Source organism: Semicossyphus pulcher, unplaced genomic scaffold (genome assembly GCF_022749685.1).
Source record: "Semicossyphus pulcher isolate SPU_LCO1_2020_fin unplaced genomic scaffold, fSemPul1.0.p SCAF_16, whole genome shotgun sequence".
Taxonomy (NCBI): domain Eukaryota; kingdom Metazoa; phylum Chordata; class Actinopteri; order Labriformes; family Labridae; genus Semicossyphus; species Semicossyphus pulcher.
The window spans coordinates 25106438-25122532 of record NW_027211670.1 but is presented as its reverse complement, the minus strand read 5'-3'; the positions used below and the strand labels follow the sequence as shown (position 1 = coordinate 25122532).

At 42.8% G+C, this 16095-nt stretch overlaps 1 protein-coding gene across 1 annotated transcript; it reads right to left on the bottom strand.

The window, feature by feature from the left end:
• Positions 1-3491: 3491 nt before the first annotated feature.
• Positions 3492-14969, bottom strand: gprc5c (G protein-coupled receptor, class C, group 5, member C). The gene is made up of 5 exons (XM_069665002.1): positions 14895-14969; positions 11919-12951; positions 8217-8317; positions 6455-6589; positions 3492-4107 (listed from the first exon to the last, which is right to left on the bottom strand). Exons 2-5 carry the CDS (start codon positions 12898-12900, stop codon positions 4075-4077), a joined length of 1251 nt encoding a protein of 416 aa, XP_069521103.1. The 5' UTR covers positions 12901-12951; positions 14895-14969; the 3' UTR covers positions 3492-4074.
• Positions 14970-16095: the final 1126 nt, after the last annotated feature.

Sequence of the window (16095 nt, the reverse complement as noted above, 5' to 3'; positions counted from 1 at the left end):
TCGTCTGACACCTACCCCCCCACCAGCAGCAGTTTCAGGCATTAAAATAACTATATAGAAATAATCAAGCTTGTCGCTGATTGTCTGGTTTGCTTTGGAAGGTCATATAAAGTAATCAGGATACATTTCAGTCAGTGTCATAACCAGCGAAAGACTCCTCACAGGAGCTTTAAATCGTGCGTCCCATATACAGAGCCCACAGTCCTCGATGCGTCCCACCCTCGGCCCTTTGACGCATGTCGTCCCCGCTCTCCTGTTTTTGACACTATCCACGGTCCTCTCTCTCTCTCTCTCTCTGTCTCTCTCTCTGTCTCTCTCTTTCTCTCTCTCTCTCTGTCTCTCTCTCTTAGGGGGAGGAGGTAACAGGGACAGACTCTCTCACAAGCGGTAGCCACTAATTCAGCTCACAAAGTTAATAGTAGTTAACTTCTTCTATTCAATAGTAATATTTATTTATTTCTCAAAGGGTCATATGTGCAATAAAAATCTGTCAATGTGCAATAATCTCTCACCACAGTGCAATAACCTAATTTAGTTTAATTGAACTATTACCCACTGTTTACTTGTACATTTTCTAAGAGTGTATATTTTATATATTTTGTTATCTAATTTTGTACTTTTTTTATATATATATATATATATATCGATAGATATATATATTTTGATCTTTATTTTTTACCCTCTGTGTGCTGATTCTTTCCTATTGTATTGTACTGTATAAGCTGCTGGAGACTGAATTTCCCAGAGGGAGTCATCCCAAAGGGATCAATAAAGTTGAGTCTAAGTCTAAGTCTAAGTCTCTCTCTCTCTCTCTCTCTCTCTGTCTCTCTCTCTCTCTCTCTCTCTCAATAAAGGCATAAAAGGCCAAAAAATACATTCATTTAAAAAAAGGCAGGGAGCAGAGAGAAACAGCTAGCCTATTATACAATAGAAAAAGATTAATGCTCTTACGGGGGTGTTTTGTACTTTAGCTTGACAAACAACAACTGGTCCACCGCCCCACGCTGGTTTTCTAGCAACACTGTGGCAGCAAGACAACAGGAGGTCACAGGGCGAAGACATAATCATAGAAAACCGCCAACATTATACTTTCTTGAAATCAGCATGTTAGCGTTTGTTGGGAGTTAGCATGCTGACCTTAGCACTCACAGAGCTGCTAGCGTGGCTGTAGTGTTTTAGTCTTGTTACATTTCTGTTTGTGTCGGCGACAGATTAAACAAAGAAGATAAAACATCAATTTATGAGCTTTAGAGATGTTCTTAGGCTTATTTATTTAACATGGGAAGAGCTCCTGCCCCTCTGCTAACAGCCGTTATGCTAAGCTAAGTGACCACGTCTGGTTTGCAGCTTTAAACACAAAGACAAGAGAGAGTCTGTGCTCTCATCTCGACAACAATCCAGATATATGCATTCTTTCAAAAATTACAATTTTGAACTCCCCATAATGTTTACATTATCTTCAGGTAACATTAGGTGAATAAACCATAAAACATTAAATATGTCAGGTGCATTAACCTGTAGAAACGGTTGATATGAACCTTTTTATCACATTTCACATCCACGTATGACTGTGAGTTATGGGCCTGGACTGCAGGAGCTGGCACCTGACGTGTTAACAGATGAGATGACACACAGGCGCTGGAATCCACTGAGCAAACAGACACCTCGTGAGGTTTGATGGTGGGAAGCTGGATACACTTCATCAACACAGGACGTTAGAGACATAAAGTTCAGTGACTGAGTTAGAGAGTATGTTTCTAACAGGACTCTAACAGATACTGAGGATTGTTTGGCATCATAGGAATCAGATCATCAATTATTCACATTTGACGTCCTTGATCCAGTTCGATCAACAAATCTGTTTAAACATGTTGATGCACACGAGTGAATTTGTGTGCCTGCCATAGAAGAAGAAAGTTTGAGTGGAATAACTGTGAACTCTAAAATGTTTAGGTTAGTGAATTGTAAAATTCAAAGCTACAGAGTGTGAACTGACTCCTGTCCAATCAGAATCATCCTCACATTCACACAGCCAGGCTGCTCTCATCACCTCACGTAAACATTTTGAGGAGAAAACACAGAATTCATCAGATCACAAGTGAATATTTATTAGCATATATCACACATCACAGAGTGGCTGTAGTCTGGCAATTAAACATATTGATACATAAAAGAAGCACGTGAGATCTTCTCCAGCTTTGGCAAGGTGAAACATTACCTCCATTTAATTGGTGTTTCTCAAAGTTGACTCATGACTCGATGTAGATAACAGGTGAGCTTGAGCTCACCAACATGTTATGAAGGGGATTATATGTAGGGGAAAAGGTCATGTGCTCGATCTGACCGCTTTCTGAAGGCATGTTGGTGCAATGGTTAGCACTGCTGCTTCTCGGTTCAAACGTAACTCTCAAATATTGACTCCTATAATTAAACTTGACCATGGAAACTGTGACTGGCTACCAGTGCAGTGTGTACTGCTCCCTTCATATTACCCAGTGATTGCAGGGCTTTGGTCGAGCCCCTTCACACATATCCTGGAAGGTTAGCTGGTCGAGCTAATTAATGGATTGATTCAATATACTCGGGTATCTCGGGGTCGAGTAAAATGGATCGTGAGAATGACGACTGGTTGGAGCATCGTCAGCAGCAATGCAGGCGTTGTACTGCACCATCGTGGTGAAGAGGGACCTGAGCATGAAGGCAAAGCTTTTGGTTTACTAGTCGATCTACGTTCCAGCCCTCACCTGCGGTCATGAGCTTTGGGTAGTGACCGAAAGAATGAGACGCCGAACCTCTGCAGGGTGTCTGGGCTCAGCCTTAGAGATAGGGTGAAGAGCTCAGACATCCGGAGGGAGCTCGGAGTAGAGCCGCTACTCCTTCGCATCGAAAGGAAGCGGTTGAGGTGGTTCGGGCACTCCTCTGCGCCTCCCGTTGGAGGAATTCCGGGCACGTCTAACTGGGAGGAGACCCCGCGGCAGACCCAGAGCTCGCTGGAGGGATTGTGTATCCCATCTGGCCTGGGAACGCCTCGGGATCCTCCCGGAGGAGCTGGAGAATATTGCTAGAGAGAGGGGACGTCTGGGTCACCTTGCATAACCTGGTGACACCGTGACCTGACCCCGGATAAGCAGAAGAAAATGGATGGATGGATAATCCATAATGAAAACAGTATTTAGAAGCAAGATCTTTCCGTCTGACAGCCAGCTATATTTTTATATGCAAACTACATAATTAGATTTGTCCCATGACGCGGTGCATCGCAGCCAACACGAAGTGAAATCTTATTGAAATGAGACTTTACATTGAGCATCACAGAAACAAACTCATTCTTCATTCTGATTGTTTGATTGGTTAAAGTTACAATAATTGAATAGCACACATAGTGCTATAAATAGTATTAAATACACATATTCATACAATGCTTCAATGCAGTGCAGAAGCATCGACACATTTAACACATATTTACATTAATTCAACACCAGAAGCTCCGTTTTAAGTGTGAACTTTGTGGTTAACAATATTCACAATCCAGGCACAAAATTATACGTCGACTTGAATATTGTTTTCTTCATTCAAAACTGTGTGAGGAAGATTCCTCACGTCGGAGGCTGTGGCTGCAGTGGCTGACTGATAATGTGTGTAGGGGGAAGGGTGCACCTTTATACATGAGGGACAGGTGAATATTATTAGGGCCAAGGACACTACCAACATTATTTTAAACTTTTCTCTTGTCACTCCTCGTCTGTGTGATTGGGTCCAGCAGAGAGCTCTCAGTTAGCTGTCTGTGAATGTCGATCATTGCAAAAAGTCTTTGTTCTGCGTCAAAGCCGAGGCTTCATCCCCCGCTTTGACTTCCAAACGAAGCTCTTTACTGTCTGATACACAGCCGCACATCAGTCAATAGAAGGTTTAGCAGTTGTCCGTTGATGAGCCGGTGTTCGCCCCCCACACGTCGGAGCTGAGGGTTCCTCTTAGAACCAGCTTAGGGAACCATAGATAACAGCAAACGCACAGTCAGCAGATAAAGACACGTGAATTGAAGTTGTTGTGACGGGGTGCAAGCAGACAGCGCGTTCACCACTGAGGCGTCCTATGCAGACTGTTCCCCTGCAGAAGAAGAGACACATGAATGTTGATGTTAAATGAGAATAACAATAAAGTCCTACCGGATATTATTAGTATCTGAAGGCTTTTAAAGTGGCTCTGAAAAGTTTATTGATGGTGGAGAGGGGCTGTGGTCTGCGTGGATTCATGGCAGTCACAGTAGATTTAAAGGGTCAAACAGTATGTGTCAGTATTCTCTCTATATTTCCCCTCAGAGCTGTGTATACCTTCCAACATTTATTTGATTTTCTGAATTCTCTATGTAAAAATCTGTCTGTGCTGCCGGGGTTCAGCACGCCGAGGTTCCCGCCATTGCCTGCCATCCGAACACTTTGCCTATCTTTGCAGGTGGTGAGCCCACAGGGCCGGGAGGGGACTTTGAGACACTGAATGAGTTTGGCAAAAACAAACAAGCATAAAAATATTCATAGAAGCTCCTGAAGCAGAGACACTCCTCCTCCACTATTCGTGCCTATGCTTTTTTGACTTAACGGCTAATTTACACTGGAAGCATGGCGTGTGCGTGACAGCAGCGGGACGTCTTTATTTTCATCAGCCACACATCACTTCCCGTTTGCCAGAATGACCACTTCCCGTTTTGGGTGAAAACAAGCGCTGTGACAGTGCTGGCGGTAGATGAGAAATCACTTGCGGACCCCATTAAGCTTCTGCATCGAATTTTGTGTCTCAAACAATGAAAAAAAAGCAGCCTCTTATGAAAACTAAATGAAAAAGAATTATTTGGATCTAAACTGACTAGTTACACCGAGCTTCTGTAAGCAAATACACGATAATATTATCATTTTGATCCCCTCAGTACGGCTATATTAACCACTGCATCGCGGCCGACATTACTCAATGCGCATTACTACCATTAAATACTTTTTAACTGTGATGATCTAACTCAGGTAACACGGTGTGTAGTGTATGTGATGCCAGTTCATGACACCTCCGCTCAGATGATGGCAGACATGAGAGGACACTCATGTCCCCTTATAACCTTGATTATTTTAATGTCACAACACTGATCGTTGATCAGAACATAATACATCTGTTTGCTGACTGGCTGTTGGATTTTGGCACTGTATGGTATTCTTATTTTAAGTTATTAAATCGTCAAAGACTCCAGGATTCCTATTTGCCACAACTTTTGAGCAAAGTACCTGTATGGGTTGCTCTCGTCTGTAGGAGGCTCGCAGTTCTTGGCCAAAATATATGAAAATTAATTGTGATGAGTCCTATTGATCTCTGACAGCAATATCAACTTCTCTTCCTGTAGTAAAAGTCACAGGCGTGGAGAGTAAAGTAGGTCAACACAAAGTAAAAGCCTGATCTGGAATTCTGACTCCCCTCGTTTGTACACAATAGTTTTGTCGAAATGACATTTATAAAGCAAACATATTCAAATTGTTCATGGCCTTCATTAAGGTAACACTGGGGGCTGGCAGGATTCAGCCCAGCTGAAGCCGCAGCCGACACGCACACAGAGCCTGTTACCACTTTTCCACTGAGGCAGTTTCAGGGTCGGTTTAGAGCCAGTGCTCGATTGAGAACCATTTATTTGTGTTTCGACTGAGAAAGAACCGGCTCTCTCAGTTTGGAGAAGTTATCGTTCCAAATATGTCTAAATATATCTTCTGTGTGCAGCAATCTGTTGATGAAGGCACCTACATTAGCTTATGTTTGACAGGCATGACAAATGTGAACACTTGTCATGCTTGCTGCCACAGTAATAAAATCAGAGCGTAGTGACCTCCAGCATAATACATTAGATTTTACAGCAGCACAAGAAACTAATAGATGAGAACTCCTTAAAGTACATTCAATAAGATAAAGGTTAATATATTACAAAATGCAATTGAAATAGTATACATTTAATAACCTAACTATAGTAAGCATACAGATGTACACTTGTACAAATGAACAATAACATCTGCCATCTTCAACAAATCAGAAAGCCTTTTCAAAGCCACCTTAAAGTCTCAGAGCAAAGTGTTTAATACCCAAGGATAAAGATTTCAAAGACACATTTTAGCACAGAATTAGATGCACAAAGACTTTTCAGCAGCATTATTTCGAAGCAGAAAAGATGTAAGAGTTCGCTGAGTCCAATGAGGATATTGAACAAAGTAAAGGCCTTGAGAGAGTGAGCTACACAAGGTAAAAAAAAAAAAAACCCAGACAAAGCAGTGATTCACAGACAACCTGTAGACGAAGTTTCTATGGATACGGTCGACATGCACAGAGTCAGGGGAATAGAGAAGCATCTGGAGGTAAGCGAGCAGATAAAGAGAACAGGGAGAACTGTGAAGAGGAGGAGGCGTCAGGGGGGAGTCAGGGTACGACCTACGCTATTTCCGTTTGTCTGAGCGTATGCAGGGTTCCCCATCTCGGTGCGTGTGGAGGGGGTGCTGCTCCCGCTGTTGGCTGCAGAGTTGGTGGACGCTCTGGGAATGACCATGTCAAAGGACGAGTCCGAGGGATGCTGCGTGGAGTCATATCATGGCCCGTGACAAACACATGAAAGAAGTGAGGGAGGCAGGGTTTCTGTACGGACCTCGACACAGGGCTCGAACTGGGTTTTGATTTTTCAAGGAAGCTTCTGTTTTCTAGCAAATGACAGCTGAGATGATGTCTTTTACTGGCATATTTGATTAGCAGCTAGCTTGCTAACTAATGGTAAGAAATGGTTCTAGCTCTCTTCTCCTTCCTTAAAACGAGAGGCCTTGAACATTCACTTAATGGCTAATATGATGTAGATCATGCTAAATGGCTAAGGCTAACATTAGGCTACATGTTCTCAATGAAAAGTGAGCATTATTCCCACCAGTCCATCCATGAAAGGATTGTTGTTGTATTTCAGACTAGCTACTTTGTGCTAGTATATTTGTGTGGCTTTCTTTTTTTGTATCATTGGTAACTATTTTAATCACTTAACAAAAAGAAGGCTTTCAACAGCTTTTCCAAATCCAAGACATAGGAGGACATTGCTCTAACTCTTTAACACTCTGACACTAGCTGCTGATAGGCTCCTTAGCCTTGGAAGCAATGCTAGGTTTCTACCGCAGGAAACTAGCTAGCAACACAAGCTAACAGCATATGCATTTCTTAGAATCATGCATGTTATTTTACACGAGTTACAGTTGTTAATCTATGGCTGGAAAATCCAAAGGTGAATAGTTGTGCTGCTCAGGAACCTCTATTGTTCTGTTTGTTTTTAGGGAACAGATTTGATTTCAACAACATGAACGTTGTGTGATCTGAAGCACCTGGAAGCAGGGTTGCCAGGTCTGTGGTTTTTTCAGCGGCTACTTTTGAAGTGTCGCTGCGGGTGGAAATTTTTGTCCTCTGGTTGGGTCGACCTATTTTGCATGCAAATTACATGACTTGTAGGCTGTGGTAGCGCTCCTTCTTGCAGGGCAGGTGTAGCAGTCTGCTGCTGAAGGAGCTGCTTAAGCCCCCCACAGTCTCATGCGGGGGGTGAGAGGGGTTGTCCATGATGGATGCCAGTCTTGATAACATCCTCCTCTCACCCAGCTCCCAGCTCCCACCCAGCTATGACTGTCTGAGTTTAATCGATCTGTGTATTTTATAATGCATTTGGCAATGATAGCAATGCTGTTGGACTTTAACAGCAGTGTATATGGTTTATATGGTATATTTGAGTTCTAGTATTGGGCTGGTTTTATTGGCTGTTGGACTGGTTTTGTCACACAGACCTGGCAACCCTGCCTGGAAGCTTTTAGGTTACTGTCTGACCTTGAACATGCAAATCCTGGCCAACTTTGAATCCACTTCCCTTTTCGCTTCTCATGCCTGCTTTGAAAATGTTTCCATTGGAAATATGTAATAGATGACAAAAGACACTTCTTGTAGGCCATTTCAAACAGTTTCCACACATAAATCATGCTTTGCTATAATTAGTTGACCCAGTATGAGTTTATCTTGTGTCTTGTTTTTAATCAAATTGGCACACATTGTCTGTTTTACAACAGGGCCCTAAAACCTTTTAATTTCCATTATAATTTGCATCCCACAGGATACATGGAATGGTGTCAGAGTGTGCCGGGAACCAGCTGATTTATAAGCCACGTTCAAATATGGGTACTTACATTTCCCACTGCTTTGGTGATGAGCGCCAGCTCAGTGGGCTGGTAGACGGAACTCCGCAGCTGACCGGTGTAGCCGCTGTACGGAGACACAGGCTTGGACGCTGTGATGGACAGACAGAGACAACAAACGTCATTGTTTACACAACCAATAAGCCTTCTGTGTGACATCTTTAGACTGTCGTTCCCAAGCAACCATCTCCTAAATCTTTATATCACAATCACAGACGCACTTAATCACCAGAACAAGGCCATGAGACGCTATCTGTGCTTTATCTTGTTTGTTTGCTTTCAGTGATGCATCCCACAGAAACACCCAGCGGAGCTGCAGCTGAGAGATGACTTGGTCACACTTTGAGTCACTAATGTCGAACATTCTCCCCTGGATGAAACTGTGGCCACACCTCAGTTGCCATTGAGACAATGCAAACACAAGCTGTGATGTTGGTGGTGGGAATCAGAGGCAGGGTGAGAGTGTTACTGTGTGCGTGTGTGTGTGTGCGTGTGTGCGTGTGTGCGTGTGTGTGCGCGTGTGTGTGTGTGTGTGTGTGTGTGCGTGTGTGCGTGTGTGTGTGTGTGTGTGTATGTGTGTGTGTTTGTGTGTGTGTGTGATACAGTGGTGAGGGATGCAGTTAGATTCTCGGTACTCATTAACAGGAATGATTCAGACTCAGAGTACACAGTCAGTCTAAATCCTGGACTGAGAGTCTGTGAGGACAATGTGACGTCTAATCGAATCGGCGTCGACAACTGTTATTGACTTATTAGTCAGAGGCAACACAAAGACATAAGTTAACTATGAAGGGAGTGAACTGCTCAGTTAGTGATTAAATGTAGGTTCAAAATATTGATCGAGCATTATTATTGTCATCCTGACTCTTGCAGTACAATTATCAAAAGGCTGGCGCTAAATATTGATATTTTAATTTACGAATACTTGCAATTTTGACTCGCACGTGCTTATGACATGAATGATGGTAACGTGAACGGAAATTAATTGGCCAAAGTTCATCAGATATTATGATGTTCAATAATTACATGATTATAGGAGAATCGCTGGATCGTGATATTATCGTTATCCTGTTCCCCTTTCCCACCGAAATCAGCTCGCTGACGCAGGTTTTTCAGACCCCAGAAGGCCCGTTTCCAGTGAAGTATCCTCCTGTCGCTCTCTTTTCTGCTGTGTCACCGTCTGACGTCACAAACACGCCCAAAACAGGGTTAGTAACCAGTGAAGATGTGACGGTGGTTAGGTCTTTATTGTATCTATTACTCATTCAGTCTGTTTATCAAACTCAGCGCCGACAAATTTGGAACGGTGTTCGAGTGCTGCTCAGACGGAGACGGGCGAAATTTGTAGCTGAGATGACGAGGAGTCGCAGAAGTTACCAACGGAGCATAGCATCGCGCCGGAAAGGGGGCGGAGATTAGCGCGTCGACGCAAGTTTTGTGATCCCATCAATGCCGATCGGAGCCGAGGAGATAATTACCCGGGTCTACTGCAGAGTCATGTGACCCGGGTCTGAATGCAGATTGTAACCTTTCCCACTAAGCAACAAAGCCGGGTGTTAGTGGGTTTCTGACCAGTGGGAAAGCGGCTTTGGGCTACGTATCTTGTATCGTGTCATGAGTTACCCTTCAATTCCCACCTCTAGTGCATACAGCATTTAACACTCATCAAGACTTTTATGGAATAATCTGAAATTAAATAGAAAATAAAGACTTTAATTTGAAGGAAAATAGTAAAAAGAAATAAGGTTTAAAGTAACTCTTTTAGTGATGTCATATTCTGCAGTGTAACAAGGCTGAGATGTCATTTTCATCTCATGTAAAATGTAAAACCTGAATCAGAAAACAACTTCAACTTTTAGACTAATCTGGTCGGGTTGACAGAGCAACATTCCCTCTTAACTTGTACAATATAAATACATAAAAATTGTACTTAGTTACTTTCTAACAACTCTACCATACACCTTAATTAGGTGTGGCCATGTTTGGCAGCCTAATCAGTGAAGCCTAATTACTTGGCTTGTTCTGATTGTTGGCATCATGTGTGTGTGTTTGTGACTGTATGCTAATTAGTGATATGTGATGTCTAGTATTGAGTGAACTGGTTCGCAGAGTGTTATGTAAGCATTTTGATCAGCTGCTTTACAAAAGTGCACGTTAGTCTGTACAAATGAAAAAACTGTAAAGACTGAAAAAGTCATTTGTTTTGCTGCTTTTCAAACATCTGTCGGCTAAAAGTTGCAGTTCGATGCTTTTCTTTGTTTTTGGCTGAAGGTTTTCACTGCTCTCTCTAATGCATGCAGACATAAGGCACTGTGATATTAGAGAGCGTTAAAGCAGCTTTCAGCAGTAGAGCAGGTGCCTGACATAATGACACATTGCCATACCTTGGATCTGCTGAAGCAACGCCCCTAACCTCGACACCACAGTGACATACGCCGACAGTCTCCTGAAAACTCTCCACGACATAAGCAGCCGCATTACAGACTACCTCATCATCTATGATTATCCACCGTCTCAAACATCGGCTCTTAGAATGATTGGCAGTGATGTGAGGAGACAGACGGGAGCACTCACTGTTCTGATCTTTGTCACTTTTTTACTGCAATATCAGATCCTGCTCAGCTCAGGACTTAAGCAGCAGCAGATCAAATTCTGTGGGGTCATCACTATAATGAGTCTGTCTGCTGGTTCTGATGTTTTCACAAGGTCATTCTGTGTATTCTATGATGAGTTATACAAACAGGGACAAAGAACAGATTCTATCATTTGGCCTTCGCAGATATTCTTCCACTTCTCCTAACTGTGAATGTGTTGCAAGTCCTGGTAGACATTTTAAACAGCGACTGTGTGCGATATGTAATCAGGGAGGTTACTGTCTGACTAATGTGTCAGGCAAAGTGAATGTACGTCTGCGCTTACACACCCTTCTGATTATTCCAAACAAACAAAAGTGGGAGTGAAAACTGCCTCCGACTTGAAAGGTGGCTCTTATAGTTTGCTGCTTCGTAGAGGATGCAAGTCTCACAGTTCAGTAACAACTGATTCCACTGGCGACCAAGAGTCATGTCAAGTGTATAAAAACATCCATAGAAACTTCTCGAATCTGCCTCTCTTGAATAAACTGATAAATACACCACAGGAGAGTGGTGAGAGAAGTTTCTGTGAATGTTTTGATGCCTTTATACCACAAATCTGACTGAGAGTTCCTCGTGGATCCTCTCAGTCCTTAGTAACAAGTACCTCTGTTGGGCTGGGTCCACATTATGTTCAGTCTTTCCCATTCAGACATTGGTGTCACCAATACCCAGCCTAAAACCCAGTCCAAATGTCCTCAGATGTTCCTGGACAAGGACTGTCTATCTTCCACTTTATAGTGGAATTTAAATTTGTCTTACATGGTTCCATTTTGATTGGGTCAATATTTAAGACCTCTACTTCCAGATCACCATTGAAAGACGTTATAGCAGTTTTGGATCTCGGGTACCATCATCTGCAAACGAACAAGCCTACCAACTTTTCAGAGCCACATTTCAAGCTTTAAGAAGGTGAGAGTATTCCCTCAAACTGTGTAGGAAACACTTGAGATATAAAACAATATTTTTCTTGGATTAGGTTAACTGTAAAGGTAAAATTCCAAAAAATGTAATACTGACTGTTGACAGAGAAACTTTGAGACTTCAGCAGGCTACATACCTTGGTTGGGCTCGTCCATAGAGAAAGCCTTGTTTTCCATGAACATGTTCTGGGAGCTCTGTTCCTTCAGGATCGTCTCGTAGCCGACCCCTCGGTTTGGGTACAGATCTTCCCCAAAGCCTTGCTGACTTTCTGACATTTCTGTGGTCAAACAGCAGATTTCAGGAATGGTGTAGACGATGAGGAACACCCATGCATTCGCAACCAAGGCGATGGCCAAGGTTGGGTCACCCCATGTGGGACCTCCAGTCCTCTCATTCCCGTAGACGTACATGACTATCCATGCCACCCAAATACCCACAGAGAAGAAGCTGGTTAAGAGGACACACGCGCCTCCTATCTTCCACTGCTTGTGTTTGCCTGCCATGATGGCCAGACTCGCCACCACCACAGCCAGGATCAGGGTCATCACGTAGATCAGGGCCATGACGAAGTCCTCGTTGGCGATGTTGCAAGGCGTAGCTGTGGCTCTGCCCGTTTCAGCTGTGGCATTAATTGGGTGCCGCACAACTGTGATGATCAGCCACTCAGTGTTGATGACCACCTCCACAAGCCACAGCCCCAATGCCCCCAGACATAAAACCCCTCCCCCGGGCCCGGTGTTCCGCCTGGAGAGGATGTTCAGCCTAACACTCTGCATCAAAAGGCAGGCGAAGCAACCACCAAAGAGCACCCCAAAGAGGAACCTCCGGGAGGCACAGGTGGAGAAGTCCTTCCCCACGATGAAGGCAAAGGTCAGGCAGAAGAGACCAGTGGTGAAGACCAGGAAGAAGGCATGGAGAGGGATGGAGCTCCTGCGATTGTTGTCTTGTGTGAAGGGAATGCTGGCCAGCAGCGAGATGAGAAGCACAAAGGAGAAGACAAGTCCAGCCGCAGCGAAGGCCTCCACCACGATGCCCCAGATGGCACTTTTGTCACACAGGTTGTAATAAAGCGAGTCCAAGTTTGGGCCACAACCCTGAGGGGTGATGTTGGCAGCCATGGCTACTACAAAGTTCAGCTTGGATGAGTTGTCCTTGGATCCTGGAAGCACCTGTTCAGATGGACAAACAGGGAGAGTCTGGGACTGGTGTGATGTGGAGACATCTTAATAAAGACTCTGTTACGTCACCAACGTTGGATAATGATACTGTAGTATCCACCCAACTGAGCAAATAATACATGAATGAGTCAGTAAACACACAGCAACACATTACATTCTAAACTAAACCTCTGTCTTGATGTTTACCCTGAAAATATGTTATAAACTGTGACGTGAGCGTCCGAGCTGAAAGGAATCAGAGAGCTGCACCCTCACTCACCAAAGCCCCCTCCAAAAACAACCCCTCCTAACTCTACCGTTAACCATTAATGAGAACTGTGGACAAATATTGTTTCTGTACATTTCAAATACACCAGAATCAATGAGGTGAAAGTGCGTTCAACCATAAGAGCAGAGGGTGGAGCTTTAATGTAAATGATGGAAAATTTCTCCCTGAACAAAAAGCATAAAATCTGAGTCGACTTTGTGAGCTTTGTGAATAATCATCGACTCCGTCCCAGTCTTGTCTTTCAGTTTCCAGGAAACTGTTGATGCTTCGGTTTCGTGCTCACTGACAGTGGCTGTGTGAGTCCTGCCAGTCACTGAGTGGACTATAAATAATTACTAATATGTTTGTTTTCATTTTAGGGCGTGACCACTAATCACACAGTCTTAGGTGTCACAGAGGTCAGTGTTGACACTGTATTAACAAAAGTCCTGCTTTTCCCGAGGTCAAGGACCAAATGTTATATAATAATGTTTCCAATGTCTGAATGGACTAAAGGTAGATTTCCGTTCCACTATGAAACTAGAAACGTAGGAACAAACAGTCTGACGAGTAAGCAGGTTCATGTAAACAACCTGATGCAGATGAAGATAAGTTTCAGGACTCCCAGCTGGGAAAGCTTCGTCTGGGAGGGTTGGAAATGGTGATTTTTTTAAAATCTAACAGTTGTGCAGAGGTAAATAACTTACATGGAAGTGTGAAGTTTACAAGGGAAACTTCTGGAAAACTATCGAGATCAAAACAAATCAGCAATATAATATTGAAACTCCCCAGGAGTTCTTGTGAGACCCTGGACTTGATCAAGTTCCTTCTTGACCATGAAACTGATGGAAATGTTTGTGTGTAGCTGTTGAAGCTTTCAATCTATCGCACGATCTTCCCACGTTTACTGAGCTGTCTCGGTTGTCAAAGCATTTGAGGCAACATGGATCCTCCTGGTCTGAAAGCGACTCCTTCATTTGTAACTAACTTGTAAAAGGGCCCCTGGTCCAAATGTAGCTAGTTAGTTATTTTACTAAGTCATTATGTTTATTCTAAGGTGGCACAATCTAATAAATGTAAAACATAACGCACTTCAGTCTGTTGCTCGCTGTGAACATCCTAATTGGTTGATAAATGCAACATGATCATATACCAGACAGAGATTGGAATGAAATGGGGGTATTAATAAGTTCTTCCTAAAGACTGGCACTGAATGTGTTGCCTAAAACAATTAATTTAAGTAATCTTTAATGTTTTTATTCTGATATTTTGAGCATAATTTCAGTAAAAGCTAAGCAAAAACCATAAATGGGGCTATATCTCCTGCACACCTGTAGGCTACAGATGGAGATGTTTAATTTGAGAGGGTGTTAATTTGGGGGATTTACTTCAATAAAGTGGAGTCATGAAGTAAACTATGATACTGCTCATGCACTCTAAAGCGTACACACTTTAACCTGCTTGTAAGAGCCTCACAAAGTGTTAAATGTTACATTGAAAAAAAAAAAGCATATGCTAGCGGAACTTTAAAATTCACAAAAACAGAGCGAGGTGAAGTTATTGCGCTCTTTTAATCGCTATAATGTTAAATAAAACTCACCAACCAGTTGAAATCTTTGTATGTGTATTAAACTAACTCTAAATATACAGATCAACATATTAAAATGGGCGTGATGCCTTCAAGTACCTGGCTGTTGTCTGCAGACTCACTGATTTCTGAAACGTGTCCTCGCCACCTGCTCCTGGCAGCAGAGCTGACGGTAAATCCTCGAGAGGGGAAAAAGCAGTCACAAAAAAGTTTCTCCTTCAGGTCCGAATCCCGTAAAAACTCTCAGCAGACTGATCTCTGATCTCAGGGCGGTTAAATTCTAAATCAAATGGAAAATAAAAGTTTAAGAATCCTTTACGAGCGTTTTCCAGCGACCAGGCAGCTGTGATAGTGTATCTCTCTCCCTCTTTGTCCCTCTCTCTCTCTCTCTCTCTCTCTCTCTCGGATACACACATATGCGCGCGCGCACACTCTCAAACGCACGCACACACTTTTATGCATGAACTCACCGTTTTCTTGTAACATCTCACACTTTTCCCCTGATCTGCATCTGATAGTTTTCTCACTGAGTAGTGAACTTCAAATGTGTGTTAAATCAAATCAATCTGATCACAGCGTAACTGAACCGTTTAAAATCTGGATGTGGAGTGTGGGGACACCTGGTGGTGAAAGGTGATACATCTCCAGCAGCAGTTCAGGCAGGTTAGGCCACATGACGGTGGCAGCAAACACTTCTGAAGTAAGTGAAGAACCGAAGAATCTTTATAGGTACACTATAGAGGTGAAGTGCATGACTACTCGTGTTTTTATCAGGCACTGTCTCTTTTGCATTAACACACTTTACATATTCTCACTTATATTTGAGTTGTTTTTTTTGCATATCTCTAATTTGTACTGTATTTTTTGGAGCTATCTGACACTATGATTTCCTTCGGGATTAATAATCTTATTGTATCTTAACTATTTAAACACCCCCTCAGATTAGCAGGACAGTGCATTGTAACAGTATGACGCATTGCTGTAGGTTAAATAGTATAAAGTACTTAGCATCTACAGCTGTAAAAGGCTACTTTAATGCAGCTGTTATATTTATCCAAGCACTTTAGATGTAATGCATTTTTAAAAATACGAACGCTATGTTCACTTTTATTTCCTCCACTGTGGCTTTTAATGACGATACAGTGAAAAGTTTGTCTACGTGTGAGCTCGGGATCTTTACCTTTCACAGTAAGGTCAAATTCTTCTTCCCATAAATCTTTGGTTCTCCACTTACAAACCAAAACTGGACCCATTCTTCTTAAAGTGACATATTTGCTTCAGCCCTAAAAGATGAACCCAT

Coding starts and splice junctions, on each gene's coding strand:
- gprc5c (XM_069665002.1), bottom strand. CDS start 12,900: ATGGCTGCCAACATCACCCCTCAGGGTTGTGGCCCAAACTTGGACTCG. Junction 8,318..11,918: donor TATGGACGAGCCCAACCAAG/GTATGTAGCCTG, acceptor TGTCCATCACAG/CGTCCAAGCCTGTGTCTCCG. Junction 4,108..6,454: donor CTCAGACAAACGGAAATAGC/GTAGGTCGTACC, acceptor CTTCTTCTGCAG/GGGAACAGTCTGCATAGGAC.